This window comes from Polistes canadensis, unplaced genomic scaffold, assembly GCF_001313835.1.
Source record: "Polistes canadensis isolate GaletaPanama2010 unplaced genomic scaffold, ASM131383v1 scaffold_12, whole genome shotgun sequence".
NCBI classification, from domain to species: domain Eukaryota; kingdom Metazoa; phylum Arthropoda; class Insecta; order Hymenoptera; family Vespidae; genus Polistes; species Polistes canadensis.
Window position 1 is genome coordinate 351,302 of NW_014569559.1, and position 16,218 is coordinate 367,519.

The window sequence follows — 16,218 nt, forward strand, 5'->3', positions numbered from 1 at the left end:
TTATTCAATCATTCTGTGTATCATCGAGAATCATTTTATTATTTACATTATTTTCAATTTTCTATATATATTTTCTCTAATATATTATCATATTTTAAAGTTAAACTGATTCATATGTAACAGATACATAGGTGTATATATGTATTTGGTACATGAAGATCTATAAAAGAGATCATAAATTTATACGAAAAGATAATTAGAGTACTATAAATTTTGGAAATAATTAGCAGTAGCATGAATAATTTTGTATGTATTTTGTATGTATGTATGTATGTATGTATGTATGTATGTATGTATATAATATAATATAATATATTAGCAGAAAACATTATATGTGATATAGTATTATTACTTTAAAACTGTCGCTTTTGTGTCATTTTGGATCGATTTATAATAATATTGTTAATAAAATTGGAAGAACAAATAATTATTATTCAGAATTTGAAAAATGTTAATCAAGTTACTAATGATATGTAAATATTACCAATTGTTACGTTGAATTCATTCTTTCAAATAATGCTTTTGAATTAATGTTATTATTTTAATGTGCTGGTAATATTAATATGTTATAAATACCCGTACTCATTTAAATATTTATATATATACTAATTATTTTACGAAATTTCAAGATTCCCGATATCTTTTTAAATGAAGCTCTATATATTTTTTTTCAATATTCTTTTAGAGCATAAATTCATATGATCTCATTGACGATATCATTCCGACAATTTAAAAATTTCGAGATATTTACACTTAAAAATAAATAAAACTATTATACATAATTGAAGTCTTTTAACTAATTCTATATGTGCTAAGGTCATTAAATTAATTTTCCTTTGCTCTACAAGAATATCGCAAGAAAGGTTCTATTTATAAAAGCATCCAGAACTCCAAAATTTCGTAAAAAGAATAAATTTGAGATAAAAGTCTTTCAACCATTATATTTTCCCCTGCAATAGTGCAATTATTTCCTTTGAAGTCTTTTCATACAATTGAAAACAAAGGAAATATTTGGTGATCCCGTTTCGTTGAGACACCCTGTAGATGCATTTGTTATAATTGCAGCCTTATTGCAAATGAAATAAAAAAGCATTAAAACAAGAATAACAAAAAGTATTCTTTTACAGTAATCACTTATAAGTGGCAGTATAAACATTGCACAAAATGTATTTTATTACCTAGTCATTCCTGTACTTACTATGTTGTCAATGGCAGTATATGTTTAAAGTATCAGCGTATTTATTTACATTATTCTGTCCCCTCTCTGGTATAAATAGTATATAAATTGCAAGCACATTTTACTAGTCTAGTGTATAATATTCGGATAATAAACCTTTGACATTCTGATCATGCATATCTTAATTGCAGTATTATTTTTTTATGCGATACCGATAGTTCATTAAGAAATGATTTGTTGATTCTTACTTTTATCGTGACTTAGTATCTTTTTACAGTGTTATACCACGCTTGTTATATACATGTCTCCAATACTAGTCGACCTTGAGCTGGTTCTCAGAAAGCTTCTACAAAACTTGCTGGAAAAAGGCCGGTACGTCCGGTACGTTGTTGTGTCCCTTTGTACCATCCATCATCTCGTTTTTTATGAACATAAATGATGTCACCTTCTCGTAATTCTAATTCAAATTCGCTATTAGGTGGATATGGTACTATACAACGAAATCTATATATTCGGTCACTGTATAAAAATAATAATTGAGTAGCTCTTATTAATAGTCACGAATAAATAACAGAGTCAAATATAATAGAGCGTTGGCAAATAAAATCAAAATTATTTATCTTACCGTTCACGCGAAGGTTGCTGTTTCACTTGTTTACCTATACCAGTATCCAAAGAATTACTTTTACGATGATGATTACCGGCAATTGGCGTAGACATTACTACTCCACTTGTATCGTTCGATCTATTAAAAATAATGTCATATAAAATACAGAACTATTAAACGCAAGCTCGAAAATTTATGAAAAATTAACACATTCACGAGGATTCTTATCTCTATGTGAACAAAAAATATATAGTTTATATGTGTGGATGGTTCTATACGTCGTGAATGTGTTAATAAAGATGCAACGAGAACAAATGAGTATTATATAACAAATAGTCCAGCATTATTGCAAATAAGAATAATAAAAAATTATAAATAATAATAAAATATAATACAGTGGTAGTAAAAATAAACGTTTTAATTCATTCTGATACACGTGTAACGATACTAAATTTATTGCTATCATGAAATACTACAAACAAAAAGAAAAAAATATTTAGTGCATGTTATCTGTTTGAGTGCATTTATAAAACACTTACCTGACTGAATTACACAATTAACACACATAGTATTATAGTCGACACTACAAACTCATAATTGTATTGTAATGTAAAACTGTCAAAAGCATAGATAGCTTGCGCGACAGCTACATTGTATATTTTTGTTATTTATTTATATACTATAGAAAAAGCATATATCAAAATTGATTTTATAAATGCCTTTAAAAAGCCATTAAGCTGACACTTGCTTAAAATTGTATCTTTATTGTAACAGATTTTTTTTTAAAGACTATTTTGCCATTTCATGTATATGGTAAGTAAACATAAATATAACTGAATAAAAGTCGCATTGAAGTTTGTATTTATAACTACTTTACAACGACTAACCTCTCAAAAACTGAGACCTGTAAAGAGGGTCTCTCCTTGAATTTTAGTCTCTGTGAGGACGTGACGTGCCCTTGCACAGAGCCTGGATACATGCGATGAAGGCTGTTCGAAGCATTTAATTCCTGCGTGGGTGCCACCTGTAGCAACTGACTTGGACAAGATCCCGATCTAATTTTTAATACAACCCCCCACCCCACAGATATATTAGATACATATCGATGCGTGCAAAATATCACTTATTCTTATTGTTTCAGGCTAATACAATTAAAATTGATTTCTTTATTAAATGTATATTAATGAAATATATATCACCGGAACATTAATATCTCTATTCAATGAAATTATCATACAATATGTAATTCAATATGTAGTGCTGAACTAATGTAAAACATGTTAATGAATTCTGCTAAAACAAAATATACGAATATGAGCACACATACATACAATATTTATTTGATTCAAAAATGAGTACATTCACAATTGTACGTGCACAAAGATATTGTCAATAAAATTAAAAAGAATGCATAAAGAAACATGCAGACTAAGTATACTTAAAATTATTTTTTTCTTGTGAATAATAAAAAAATTGAACCATGTAACATATACAAGCACAAAGCTTTAGACTATAAAAAGTATACATAAAGCTTACCTAACATGCATCGCATTCACAGCATTACTATCCTCAAATACAGGATTATCCATTGAATAAGTAGCTGGCGGGGGTGATTTAGATTTTTTTATATTAGTTAAACGACGCATTAAAGAAACACATTTATCTTTTTTCTCCTTTGGCTGAAATATGAAAAAGAAAAAGTGCATTTTTTTATACTATAATTAATAACTATTCAATATTATAGAAAAATTACCTTTTCACCAGTTTTATTTGAAGTTACGGACGTACTTGAAGTAGGAGCAGAGACACTAGCTGTATGCAAAGTATTATTTGGACTTTTGCTTCTGTCAGGTATAGCAGAAATAGCAGCAGCAGTAGCACTTATACCTGTACCGTTATTATTGGTTATACTGCTAATAGCAGCTGTTGTTGATGTTGTCAAAGCAGGTTGTAACAATACTTGTTTACCGGGGGAAGCTATAATCGTAAAATATTTCTTATAAATTTCAAAATAAGAACAATAAATAAAAATACATACGTAAATTTGATGTCATCACTGCACTATGACTACGACCTAACGGCGTTATAACAGAGGTTTGTTCGTTGTGTCTGGGAGGACTATTATCTTGTGTTATGCCTTGGTTTTGATTGAGTCGTGAAGACGATACAGGTGGAACTGGATTAATAGCACGAGGTGGTAATGCAGGTGGTGGTAATGTTCTTATATTGTAAGGTTGAGGTGCAGGCCCTTTATTTTTGGTATATGTAACAGTTAATCGTGATTCATTATTGCCCTGACCAGTTGTCAATGGAGAGTTTTGATGTTGTGTAGTATTTGATGTTCCTCTGCATAAACCACGCTGGCACCTGCATAATATTTATATATATATAAATAACAATAAATGTAAATAGTCTTAATATATGCCATCTGAAAAAGTACTTGCTTTGCTGGTGTGACATAATTTCCAGGAAAAACTCCACATTTTTGTGTACGATTGGATGTTCCTTTAAACCAACCATCTTGACAACGTTCTGTTACCATATAAATTCCCCCTTTTCTCAACTCAAGTTCATCTGCTTTTTGTGGTTTATATGGATACAAAGCTACATAAGCAGCTGGTAAATGAGTACCATTATTAGAATTACTGGATAAACTTTGGGATGGTTGAGCAAGAACTAAATCGCTGCTACCACTTCGTCTATGTCGGAAGCTTTGATCTACGTTATTACCTAATGCCTGCTGGAAATGAACATTATCAGTATTTAATTCCAAAAAAAAACTGTTCAAGAGATTATTGAATAATCATCAAAAAGTAATCTTACCTGTAAAGATGAGGATTCATTGGCAGAACTATTGTTTCCACTGTTAAGGCCACTGTCTATAGCTGGACTAAGTATTTCAGCACTATGTCGATGATGAGAATGTGCGTGATGACCAGTATTCATAGCAGTAAAACTATGACGCTTGACATTGTGTCTATTTCCAACTGCTGAGGGAGAAGTAGCAGGACTGCTAGGACTGCTAGGAGCAGTACTAGAACTACTGGAAGTACTCGAACTATTAGGTGTGTTTGGAGTAGTTGTAGTAGAACTACCTCCAGAAGATACAGTTGAGCTAGAATCTGATACTGGCAATGCTGTGGTCTACAAATAAAGCATGTCAAATTTTAAACAAACATGTTAATATTATATATATATTTTGTTTTGTTTTCTAACACAAAATTTATCATGCACCTGTGTTAATTGTGAATGAGGTTGGCTCGTTGTCTGAATGTTACGTGAGTGATCAGTTGGTATCAAAGGAGTAGTTTCTTCGTTGGTAGGAGTAGGTGGTGCTATTCGTGAAGGACCTGGTTGTACGCTATGCATAGACAATATTATTACAAATATGTTTATGGTATGTATATATATATATATATATATGTTATCAAGGATGGTACTTACTTTGTTGACAACTTCATTAAAGCTCTTGCAACGCTATTAAGTTCTACAAAGGCTAAAGGAAAAATGCCTATTCTATCTAAAAGTTTTCCTTCCGCCCAATTTTCATCTACCCTTCTAATAACACTAATCACTTCTCCCTAAAAAATAAATGGATATATTATAAAACATTTTTGGAAGATATATCAATGAAATGCTTCTATCTTGGATACATACCTTATTAAAAGTAAGACAACCATCTTCGTCGTCATTGGTCATTCTAAAATCATATAAAGCTTTACATTGCGGTACATGTGGTGTCAGTGGAGTCATCACCTGCAATATATAATCAATTGAAGTAGTATATATAATGAATACAAATAAAATCGTATTTCATTTTATTTTGAACTTTTTAATACCTGCACATAGGATAATGGAAAAACACCATGAATAGTACCACATTCTCCATAATACCAATTATTATCAATTTTCCTATGGAGGACAACAATGTCACCCTTCTTAAAACTTAAATCACTAAAAGAAAAGAAATACATCAGTAAATAACTTGGAATGATAAAAAATATAAATCTTATTTTATCATACATTTAGTAATACTTACCCAGGTACTTTGGACACATAATCATATATGGCTCGACCATATGTCTGATTGTGTAAGTGTACCTGCTTAGCTGCTGCATTAGCATGACGTATTACTTCGGTATTGTGCGTAACAGATGTAATATTTGCAGTTACAATAGGTGCTGGAGCAACTTGATGACCACCAAATAGCCGCTGTGGACCTGGATTATTTCGAGTAACAGTTTTTATATTCTTAGGCGCAGCATTGCGCATTCCTTCAAGAATACGCATAAGCAATACATTTGGTGGCAAGTCGTCTACTTTAACATCGACCAGCACTCTACATTCAGGGCAGCGTAGTTCTCTGTGCGTACTAACAATTTCTTCTAAACATTTTTTACAGAAAGTGTGCTGACAAGGTAATACTTTGCTAGAAGTATCCAGCCTTTCTAAGCACACCGAACATTCCAACAAATCATTTAACATACACTCATCCATTTTATGTTTGTATTTAATAAAACGTGCGTTTATTTTGAGCCTTTTAATTTCTTCAGCTTACATGTGCATCCGTTTTCTCAATTAATACACCCTCTCTCTTAACCATGGTTCATTAAAACCATAGTTTGTATTTTTTCTACTTATAAAAATGTGTTCATTTTCTTCATGTCATCTTAATCAGAGTTGCTTTGCCACGGCACTGCACACTATCCTGTGCTGAAAAGAATGCGAACTTTACCAACCGGATGACGTGGTTGAAAAATTAGTTAAAAAACGCCATTGAAAATCTGTTTAGATTTCTCCAATTGCTAATGAATTTGTATAACCAAGGAAATAGGAAGAAAATGTTCCTCTTCGAATTTGTTTAAAGTACTGTCATCCAACTGCTGCTTTCATCACGAATATTGTCGCACACCGTTGCGCACAGTGCATCGATCAATCGCACTTGTCGATTACGAATCCGGTCCACAAATTTAATAATACCTACCATTAGGAAAATATAATTTTATGCGCGTCATTTACGAAAGTAATGGTAATTTAACAAGGATTAATAATAAATCATAATTCGACATCTTTGGCTGTTTTTTTTTGTTTAATACGGCCACTTACAAATGCGCGGAGATGTAGCTGGGTGCAGCATTGAATTGCTTGTCTTTGAACGCACGTTATTCAGAAATGCCTGTGCTTCTGTTTATCATTACTCAACGCAACTTGTTAATTGGACAACTTTCAACAGCTACGTGATTAACATCTTATCGAAATCTCTGATATGGTAAATTTTTTTACGAAATATCTCTGTTATTTTAAATATAATTAAATAATTGTTCGAATAACTTTTTGACAGGTATATTTAAAAATGAACATTACCGATAGATACTAGAGTTTACATGAAATAGTAGCATTGTTGGAAACTAGTTACTGTCAACGGTGTCATTTGAAATATACCAATCGGTAAACGTATTATATAAAGCCAGTTTTTGATTGGTACTCTCTTTAATTGACTTCCGTAAAAAATCTCGAGTTATTCGTGTCGCTGCATGTGTGCAAATTACTGATAGCGGTGCAAAAAAGGAATAGAGAAAAAGCCCGAGAGAGAGAGAGAGAGAAAGATACTAGAGTTTGGACGGATATGACGCAAGAATGCAAATAGTTCGATTGGTAGTTGACTTGAACGTGAAATCCTAGCGCATTTAATACGCGACTCGTTGATTTACTGATTATTTCTTCCTATTAACTTGCAGATCGTATATTAAGTTATCGTTTGATTTTTCAAAACTTTCTAATAGAAAAATAATTAAAAAAAAGTTCCTTATATACTATTGTGTTTACGCATACGGTTTACATATGTGGGCTAGAATGACGTCATTGGCAAAAGAAAGATAAGGAGAGAGATAAAGAGAGAGGAAGTAAGGATGAATAGTGGTAGGGGAAATAGTTGTACACGTGTGCGCAAGTATATGTGTTCCCTGGTTCTGGTGGCCGTGGCATCGTATAGTTCGTAGAGTAGCAGAGGAGTGTGTCAGTTGCTTGCCAAGTCTGCATTACTCATCTCGTCTATGTCTATGCTTACGAGTGGTAAGATAACGCGAGTGATTTTACCGAACTAAGGGTAGTGGATTTCGATTAAACGAAATTAATACGTACCACATGCACAACTGATTAAGATGCTCATCAAAGAATTGTAAGTAGATTGTTTCATTCTATTACATTTAGAATTAATGCGTGCACGATGTGTAATCGCAAATACCAAATTTGAAACTGAAGTTTAGGATATGGTTACCGATCTTTAACGGTACGTGATAATGGAAGGGAGAAGAGACATTTTCATCCCTCGCGGCCTCTTAAGGGAAGCTTTTTTTTCTATATAAAGAGACTATTATCTTAGCATTTTATTATCTAATCCCTTATTCCAAATTTTTCGGCAATATTGATTTATTACGGACTTGCTGCTCGAGCAAAATTTTCTCCTACTTGATCGTATGTACCTGCACTTATCTATGTACGTGCTTCTATTTAATGAAGGAAGATATCTCAAGGCCAGCTTTTTAAATTTCTTCATATTCTTACATATTTATAATACAAATAATAATATGTTTTTGTTACAGTCGTGTCACTTTACCTCTGACCGTGGAAGAAGTATGTATTTAAATCATTATAAGCTTTAATTATAACTGAGATTTTTTTCTATGATGGTACTCTATATTTATCTTTTATTGCAATTCATCTAATTACTATTTTTTCATTACTGGAATATTTTTTTTGTACTTCTTAATTATATGATATGTTCTTTAAAATAGACACTTTTATTAATTAGATATGATAAAAAAGAAGAATTTTGCATAAGATATGCAAATACTTGAAGGATAATTAAATCATAGATAACTTGTGTCAATTTTATTTCATATTCAGGTTTTTAAATTACTTTTTCTTTCTATACTAACACAGAAAATGTATATTAATATTATTTGTTTTTTTTTTCCATTTTCAACAGTACCAAGTTGCTCAATTATATTCCGTGGCAGAAGCGAGTAAAAATAATACAGGTGGAGGAGAAGGTATAGAGGTTCTAAAAAATGAACCTTTTACGGATTATCCTCTGCTCGGTGGAAAGTATTCTGCGGGTCAATATACATATAAGATTTATCATTTAGCCAGTAAAGTGCCTGGTTTTATTCGTATTTTACTTCCAAAGAATTCTTTGGAAATTCATGAAGAAGCTTGGAATGCATATCCATATTGCAAAACTGTTATAACTGTAATTATCCATATACATATAATATGAAACAAATATTTCTTCGTTATATTGAAATTGTATTTCACTTTATGTCAATTTCCTTCGTAGAATCCTGGTTACATGAAAGATAATTTTATAATTATGATAGAATCCTTTCATATTGGAGATTGTGGAAATCAGCATAATGTAAGTGTCGTTTTAAAGTAATGGTATACATTATTTATTGTTTTTTATATACTTATATTTAATCGGCAGGTTCATGAATTGCCCCCTGATAAGCTTAAGATGAGAGAAGTAGTACATATAGATATAGCAAATGATCCTATCGCTAGTGCTGATTATAAAGAAGACGAAGATCCAACAAAGTTTAAATCGCAAAAAACAGGACGGGGTCCTCTTGTGGGCAAAGATTGGATGAACAATGTTCAACCTGTGATGACATGTTATAAGCTAGTTACTTGTGAATTTAAGTGGTTTGGTTTCCAAACGCGTGTTGAAAGTTTTATTCAAAAAGCAGAGAGACGTCTATTCACAAATTTTCATAGACAAGTCTTCTGCTGGATAGACCGTTGGTATGGATTAACAATGGAGGATATCAGAGCTATCGAAGACAATACTAAAGAAGAATTGGACAGGGTACCTATTTTGTTAATTGTATAACAATGGATACCTGTAAAATACTAATGATTTATTTTGTTTTTTTAGCAAAGACATCAAGGAGAAGTACGTGGAATGCGAGCCGATGATTGAGGCTTCAAAAGCCTCTCTCATAAATGGTTTAAATCAATTTCCTTATACTTGTCATACATAGATACATGCGCATACCTATGGATGTATACCCAGACAAACCCTGCCATAGGCGATCCTGCAGGATCGGGACATTTTCCAGAACTTATGTGTCTAGATTCAGTGTCTATTACAATTACTTACAATTTTAATTTATTTACATTTACAAACCATTTTAGATAAATGTACCTACAGTCAAAGATTGTCATTAGAATATAATTGTTAACATGGAGAACTGATATAAATCGGTCCTATTTAAGTAATGCATAAATTACAAGAAAAAGAGAATTTGGTTTGTTTGAAACCAATATAGATAAAAAACAGTAATAATTAATAACTTAGTAGTTCGATAATAATATATAATTAAATTTATCGACAAGCAACTGACATTGCTTGGTACAAGGTACGTGCAAGGGTAAATGTGACTTGATGTGAATTTAATTTATAGGCAGATGTTTAAAAGGGGGAAGAGGGAAAAAAAAGAAGACCATGATTTAAATCTTATTATAGTGAATCTGGTTACATATTTATATAATAATTGAATTGCGTAGATAAGATACCTTTGCTCTTGTATCTTCAAGCTTACTGGCATATTGTGATGATGTTCTCCAGCATTCCTCAAGGCCTGCACAATGTATTATAATCAGGAAATTAAAGAAATCTATTTTGTTAGAATCACAATACGAATTTCACTAAAAATATATCTCTCAGAATGTATACCAATGTTATAATAGATGGTAGGTTACAAAAAGTGAGGCTCGTGTATTATGTGCTTTCCATTGAAAAGCAAAGTTGTCCCACATTCTTTATTTAGGACCAAATTGATAGATTTCTGAAATAAATTCGAATGCAATAAAAGGGCATAAATAATTCATTGTATGGAATTGTGGGATGTATATATTTTATGCAAAACAATAAAAAAAAAATTAAAAATACCAATATGACACGCATCGAGAGAAAATTACTCTTTGCTTCAATATAAATGATAAAGAAAGAAATGGAAAAAAATCGTCTATTGTACATAAGGAAGACAAATAATGATGAAATTCAAATTAAAATAACACATAATGTTTCTTTTGCATTCCAATGGATCTCTATAAAATAATAGAAATTTTTTCAAAACAGGTTCTGTATGCGCACTCTTGATATATAGTATGTGCATAGTGAAAGTATTGATGAAAACTGCAGCAATTAAAAATAAAAAAAATAGTATGAGGTGTCGTTTGCACAAAACTAAATATACAATTTCAAACTTAGGCTAATGTGTAAGATAGACTTTGAAACTTGAATTCATTTACAATAATAGTTTAAAGAAAAATCAATATATATATAATAATACAAATCGGTATACATATAATTGTTATAAATATTATATGCGCTAATAGTTAAATAAACAAATAATTAATTTACTTTTTGCTAGAATATTGATTGCCAAAAAATGATGTTTATGCTGGTTCAATTAGAACTTTCACTATCTGTTTCAAACTTGTAGCTTCTTCATTAAATTTCGCTAATGCAGGTTACTTTTATGGAGTTGGACTACACTGTACGTAATATATATTACCTGTATTATAATATTCATTACTTAATATGTAGGTAAACATAAGCTAGTTCTTATAACAAGCAGGATAAAAATCATGAATAGCAATTCCTGTAATGTTGACAAGGATTAATCAGTGAAATACCAGTATATATGTGTAAATGCATGCTGTGCATTAGCATACATATATACATGTGTATTAATGTGTCAAACATTCATTTACATAGATAAAGGTAAATAAAAATAGAGGGCATAGTATGCAAGACGTATTGTTTTTTTTTCTTATATATATAAAATTATGCCATATAAAAAATATATAGAAATATGTAGCTTGTGCATACGAATTAAGATTTAACTGAAATCGTATTCTTTAATAAGATTTCCAGCTATAACCAATTTTTGTATTTCTGAAGTTCCTTCATATATTTCTGTAATACGTGCATCTCTATAATGTCGTTCTGCTGGCATATCAGTGACGTAACCCATACCACCTAATATTTGTATACACTGATGCGCACAGAAAGTAGCAGCTTCAGATGCTGATAGTTTTGCCATAGCAGCTTCCTGTATATAATATCTTCTTACTACTTAATTTTTTTTTAAATAACTATAATATAGCTTTAACATATGCGAAAAGAAATGTTATACCTTCGTATACGGTTTACCAATATCTTTAAGATGTGCAGCTCTCCATGTTAATAATCTGGAGCTTTCCAATTTTAAAGCCATATCTGCTAATTTTTGTTGAATGGTTTGCAATTTCATAATAGGACTTCCAAATGCTTCGCGTTTAGCTGCATATTCTATTGCACAATCGAGAGATGCTTGGGCTATTCCAAGAGCTTGGCTAGCTATACCTATTCTTCCAGAATCTAGAAAGTATCTGTAATTTTATTGGATCATCTAACGTTATATGTACTAAAGCGTGGATATACCGACCTAATGTCATCATTGCAATTTTAAAACCCATTCCTGGTTCTCCTAAAATATTTTCTTCCGGTATTTTGCAGTCTTCAAATATCAAAGAACAGGTACTACTACCTCTTATACCCAACTTATCTTCTTTTTTACCTAGGGATAAACCGCTTATAGGTTTGTCCACTATAAAACTGCTTATACCTTTATGTTTCTTTGATTTATCCGTGGTAGCAAATAAAATAACTGCCTTTGATTCATACCCATTTGTTATCCATGATTTAGTTCCATTGATAACATATCCATCTCCAACATTTCTTGCAACAGTAGAAGCCGCACCTGCATCTGATCCATTACCAGGTTCGCTCAGAGCAAAGCAACCAACTTTTTGCCCATCTACAAATGTTCTAATATATTTTTCTTTTTGTTTCGTAGTACCAAACTTTTCAATAGGTCCCAGATACAATGAATTATGTACGCTCATTATTACTCCTGTACTAGCACAGCCTCTAGATATTTCTTCCAGAGCAATTGCATATGCCATATAATCTAAGCCACTTCCACCTAAATTTTCAGGTACCGTAATACTTAAGAGACCAAGCTCTCCCATTTTTTTTATTTGTTCTTTCGGATAAAGATGTTCTTTATCCAATTTTGCTGCGATAGGTTTTAGTTCGCCTTCTGCAAAATCTCTATATTAAAGTATCAATGATGTTTAAACGTTCTTTCAAACATATAAAAGATAATAAAATTTTGTTGAATTGGCTTATGTATTATTAACACAATACGATTAGTAATGAAAATTTGTCATGATCCAGATAGTATATAGTGTTATAACAAATGTATTAGAGTGTAAAACTAAATAATAATCAACAAAATATTGATTATAACCTGCAAGTTTTGTATAGCATCTGATGTATCTCAGGTAAAGATGAAATTGAAGCGATGTTTCGAGTAGTCGAGTAGCATGTTGGAAAAAAATTACGGAGTTTTTCTGCAGAGAGACAGAAGATGACATGAAAAATCTATGCGACTCGATCGTCCGTTTATGTATATCATAAATATGAGCTCACCATATAATCTCAAGTTCTGCATTATGTAGTACATTCGTAAATATTCGACTCGAATAAAGTTAAATTCGCACGATTAAAGTAATAAGTAGGATTTAAGTTTATGATAACGAATATATTTACATAGAACTCATAGGAACAATATAAATGCAAATAAAATATAGTTAATTAATTGAAATTATTGTACTATACGGATAGAAATAAGATGTACAATATTGGTATTTAAAATGAAATTAGAAAATAAGATGACTGTATATAAGAATATTTGTGTGCTTCTTCGTTTAATTTAATTTATTTGTCTTCACTTTCTTATACGTAAGTTGAAAGTCCAACTTCTCGAACGACCATTATCGTGAAATGGATTGTTGTTTTTCTTGCTTTTTTTTCACACGGTATAATATTCAATTTATGATTCATGCTTTAATCAACTATAAATTAATCTAACACGTTAAGTTATTCAATTAGTCTTCATTGATATATAACATTGACGTAGGCTTAAATAAATGGTACAAGTTTATTTGAAGTAGTGTATTATGATAATGGACATTTGCAGGAATTCATTTTCATTTAAAATACTTTTATTATGTAATTTGAATGTTACTTTAAGAATTTACGATGAAAATATAGCACATATGTACATATGCATGTAAATAGTATGTTGCTATAACAAAACAAAACGAAAATGAAATTTCGAGCGATGTTTTTCGATAAAAAAAAGTCGCAGAAGTAGGAGAGGAAAGGGGTTTGAATGTGTAGGATAGTGTGCAAAATAGAAAAATAAAAATAGATTATTGAGGTTAACGTCTCTTTGTCTCTCTATCGAGAGATCATTTTCGTAAGTGAGTTTCCTCTCTATGGTAGTCTATAGTAACAATGGTCTAGTGACACGATATTGTTGACAGGTCTCTGTTGGAATGAGCTTGTAGAAGCTTGTACGAGCATAGAGAGTGTTTGTGGTCATATTTAAAGCTTTGTTAACAAAATTTTGAAAATTGTTCTACGATAGAAATTGTTTCAAGAAATCATTCTAAAGTTAATTTCGATTTCGTCGGACGATTCATCATAGGGAGATATCGCGAGAGGGACAAAATGAGGTGAGTAAAGTTGTTGGCTTCTCTTGTTGTAATTTCTTTTACACGGCGCCTGCCTGCCCTCTTCTCCTCTCTCCTCTCGAATTTTGTTGGCTAAATAAATGTTTCCTATTTCCAAAATCACGTTTGGCACGATATTATTTTACGGACATTTTGGGCGGCATGCCAATCCAATTAAACGATAAACGTTCGAGCTTGCGACAGTGTATTGCTATTATGATGACGAGGAGGGAGAGGCGGGAAGAGATAAAGGCGGTACGTTAGCTGTCATACAAGGCCGCCATATTTTTTTAAACGACGCTATGCATTTATCGTTGATTCTCTTAAGATAATAGATACAAGTGTTTTCTTTCGATATTTACTTTATCTCATCGATAATTAATAAATGTTATTAAAATGATTGATGATCATTTTTTTTCTTTATACAATTTCGTGTAATATTTACATACATACATAAAAGTGATATTATTATCGGATGTAAAGAAATTAGAAATAGCTACCAATAAAATATATAATTTTTCTGATGATTTGATGATTGCCTGACTGTTTTCAGTGGAAGATCACAAATGACTGCAATGAATGGAAAAAGGCTATCTACGATGCCTGTCAAACATCAGCCTGAAACTGTGGCGCAGCATTTTGACTTGATTAAATACATATGTGATTGTACGTATTTAAAATAATCAATCAATGTTCTTTTATTCTCATAGTAACAAATAATATAGGCATTCTTTCTGCTTACAGCTTGGAACTCCGTATCAAAAGAATTAGACATGTGTAATCAGCCGCATTTGAATTCTTCGAGTTATAGGAATGGCACTACCGTTACATATTATCAAGAGCATGAACCTAATCCTCAACTCAAAGGTAAATAATCTTTTTATTTTCTTTATTAAAGAATTATTGTAGTTGATGTGTAAGAGTTAGCAGTGTTAAATTAATCTTTATTTTGTTTGTTTGTATAGATTTTGAGCCATTTGATCTGGAAGCCTGGTGGGGAAAGCGCGTAGTTCAAAATATTACCAGGAATGCGAGTTCCTAGTGCCAGGCTGAAACCATTAGCTACAATCGAACGTTTTCAAACAGACATAAGAAGCAGAAGAGATAATCTCAAAGTTGGTGCAACCTTGACACAATCCTAACATAAAACCGTAACACAGATCGTATTACACAAACACACAGATGCAAACCCAAATAAGAAAACATAGGTAATCGGTGAGCAACTTGTGAAACTTTTGATAAAGAGTAGATGAATATTACGGAAAAACAAGAGGAAGGGAGAATAGCATTATTTTATGCATATGCTACTAAACAACATTCCTCTTACCTTTGATCGTATTCTAATGCAATGTTATCTTTTACTTCGCCAGTTTAAGAGACACGTGTATTATATGAAATTAAAATTTTTACCTTTTTCTAGTTCTAGCGTACAATATCTTTATAAGATTTATAGCAGTAATTAGGAAGACGTTGATGCATGATGAATTATTTATTTTATTTTGCCAAGAAATATCTAAATATAGGTACTAGGTTATTCCGCAATTCGATTTTCTCTATTAATTAACGACATATATATATATATATAACACCGTTAAGATAAACATGTATATAAATAAAAAAAAATTCCGTGCGATTTTTACACATCTTTAAATTAAGATTCTTGTGGATAGTAAAATTAACTTAATGCACAAAGCATTTAATCGATATTGTAACCACAATTGACAAAAGCATGTGAATAGATAGTTTTCAACATATACTTTTAAGAATTTATATATACATATATATACGATACGCGGATATA

The 16,218-nt window shown here is 31.3% G+C and overlaps 4 protein-coding genes across 11 annotated transcripts; 2 read left to right on the plus strand and 2 right to left on the minus strand.

The window, feature by feature from the left end:
* Nucleotides 1–623: 623 nt before the first annotated feature.
* Nucleotides 624–7,050, minus strand: LOC106793223 (E3 ubiquitin-protein ligase SH3RF1). 7 transcript variants are annotated; one of them, XM_014759993.1, is made up of 14 exons: nucleotides 6,891–7,049; nucleotides 5,824–6,497; nucleotides 5,624–5,738; nucleotides 5,442–5,540; nucleotides 5,229–5,365; nucleotides 5,019–5,145; nucleotides 4,608–4,928; nucleotides 4,229–4,524; nucleotides 3,823–4,151; nucleotides 3,538–3,761; nucleotides 3,321–3,463; nucleotides 2,672–2,839; nucleotides 1,803–1,922; nucleotides 624–1,696 (listed from the first exon to the last, which is right to left on the minus strand). In XM_014759993.1, the coding sequence occupies exons 2-14, from the start codon at nucleotides 6,279–6,281 to the stop codon at nucleotides 1,513–1,515; spliced, it is 2,721 nt and encodes a 906-aa protein (XP_014615479.1). In that variant the 5' UTR covers nucleotides 6,282–6,497; nucleotides 6,891–7,049; the 3' UTR covers nucleotides 624–1,512. The 7 variants fall into 7 exon arrangements, with proteins under 7 accessions (XP_014615479.1, XP_014615476.1, XP_014615478.1 ...); XM_014759990.1 differs by having other exon boundaries at nucleotides 5,824–6,764; XM_014759992.1 differs by having other exon boundaries at nucleotides 6,769–7,049.
* Nucleotides 7,051–7,452: 402 nt separating this feature from the next.
* On the plus strand, nucleotides 7,453–11,607 carry LOC106793226 (phosphatidylinositol transfer protein alpha isoform). Its single transcript, XM_014759999.1, has 6 exons — nucleotides 7,453–7,962; nucleotides 8,387–8,417; nucleotides 8,773–9,036; nucleotides 9,124–9,201; nucleotides 9,271–9,651; nucleotides 9,721–11,607. The coding sequence occupies exons 1-6, from the start codon at nucleotides 7,946–7,948 to the stop codon at nucleotides 9,763–9,765; spliced, it is 816 nt and encodes a 271-aa protein (XP_014615485.1). The 5' UTR covers nucleotides 7,453–7,945; the 3' UTR covers nucleotides 9,766–11,607.
* LOC106793225 (short-chain specific acyl-CoA dehydrogenase, mitochondrial) lies at nucleotides 11,055–14,101 on the minus strand. The gene is made up of 5 exons (XM_014759998.1): nucleotides 13,330–14,101; nucleotides 13,148–13,250; nucleotides 12,281–12,948; nucleotides 11,990–12,213; nucleotides 11,055–11,905 (listed from the first exon to the last, which is right to left on the minus strand). The coding sequence occupies exons 1-5, from the start codon at nucleotides 13,361–13,363 to the stop codon at nucleotides 11,693–11,695; spliced, it is 1,242 nt and encodes a 413-aa protein (XP_014615484.1). The 5' UTR covers nucleotides 13,364–14,101; the 3' UTR covers nucleotides 11,055–11,692.
* Nucleotides 14,102–14,192: 91 nt separating this feature from the next.
* On the plus strand, nucleotides 14,193–16,181 carry LOC106793227 (protein FAM195A-like). 2 transcript variants are annotated; one of them, XM_014760000.1, is made up of 4 exons: nucleotides 14,193–14,420; nucleotides 14,971–15,083; nucleotides 15,162–15,284; nucleotides 15,383–16,181. In XM_014760000.1, the coding sequence occupies exons 1-4, from the start codon at nucleotides 14,416–14,418 to the stop codon at nucleotides 15,457–15,459; spliced, it is 318 nt and encodes a 105-aa protein (XP_014615486.1). In that variant the 5' UTR covers nucleotides 14,193–14,415; the 3' UTR covers nucleotides 15,460–16,181. The 2 variants fall into 2 exon arrangements, with proteins under 2 accessions (XP_014615486.1, XP_014615487.1); XM_014760001.1 differs by lacking the exon at nucleotides 14,193–14,420 and adding an exon at nucleotides 14,501–14,672 and having other exon boundaries at nucleotides 15,383–15,571.
* The last annotated feature ends 37 nt before the right edge of the window (nucleotides 16,182–16,218 follow it).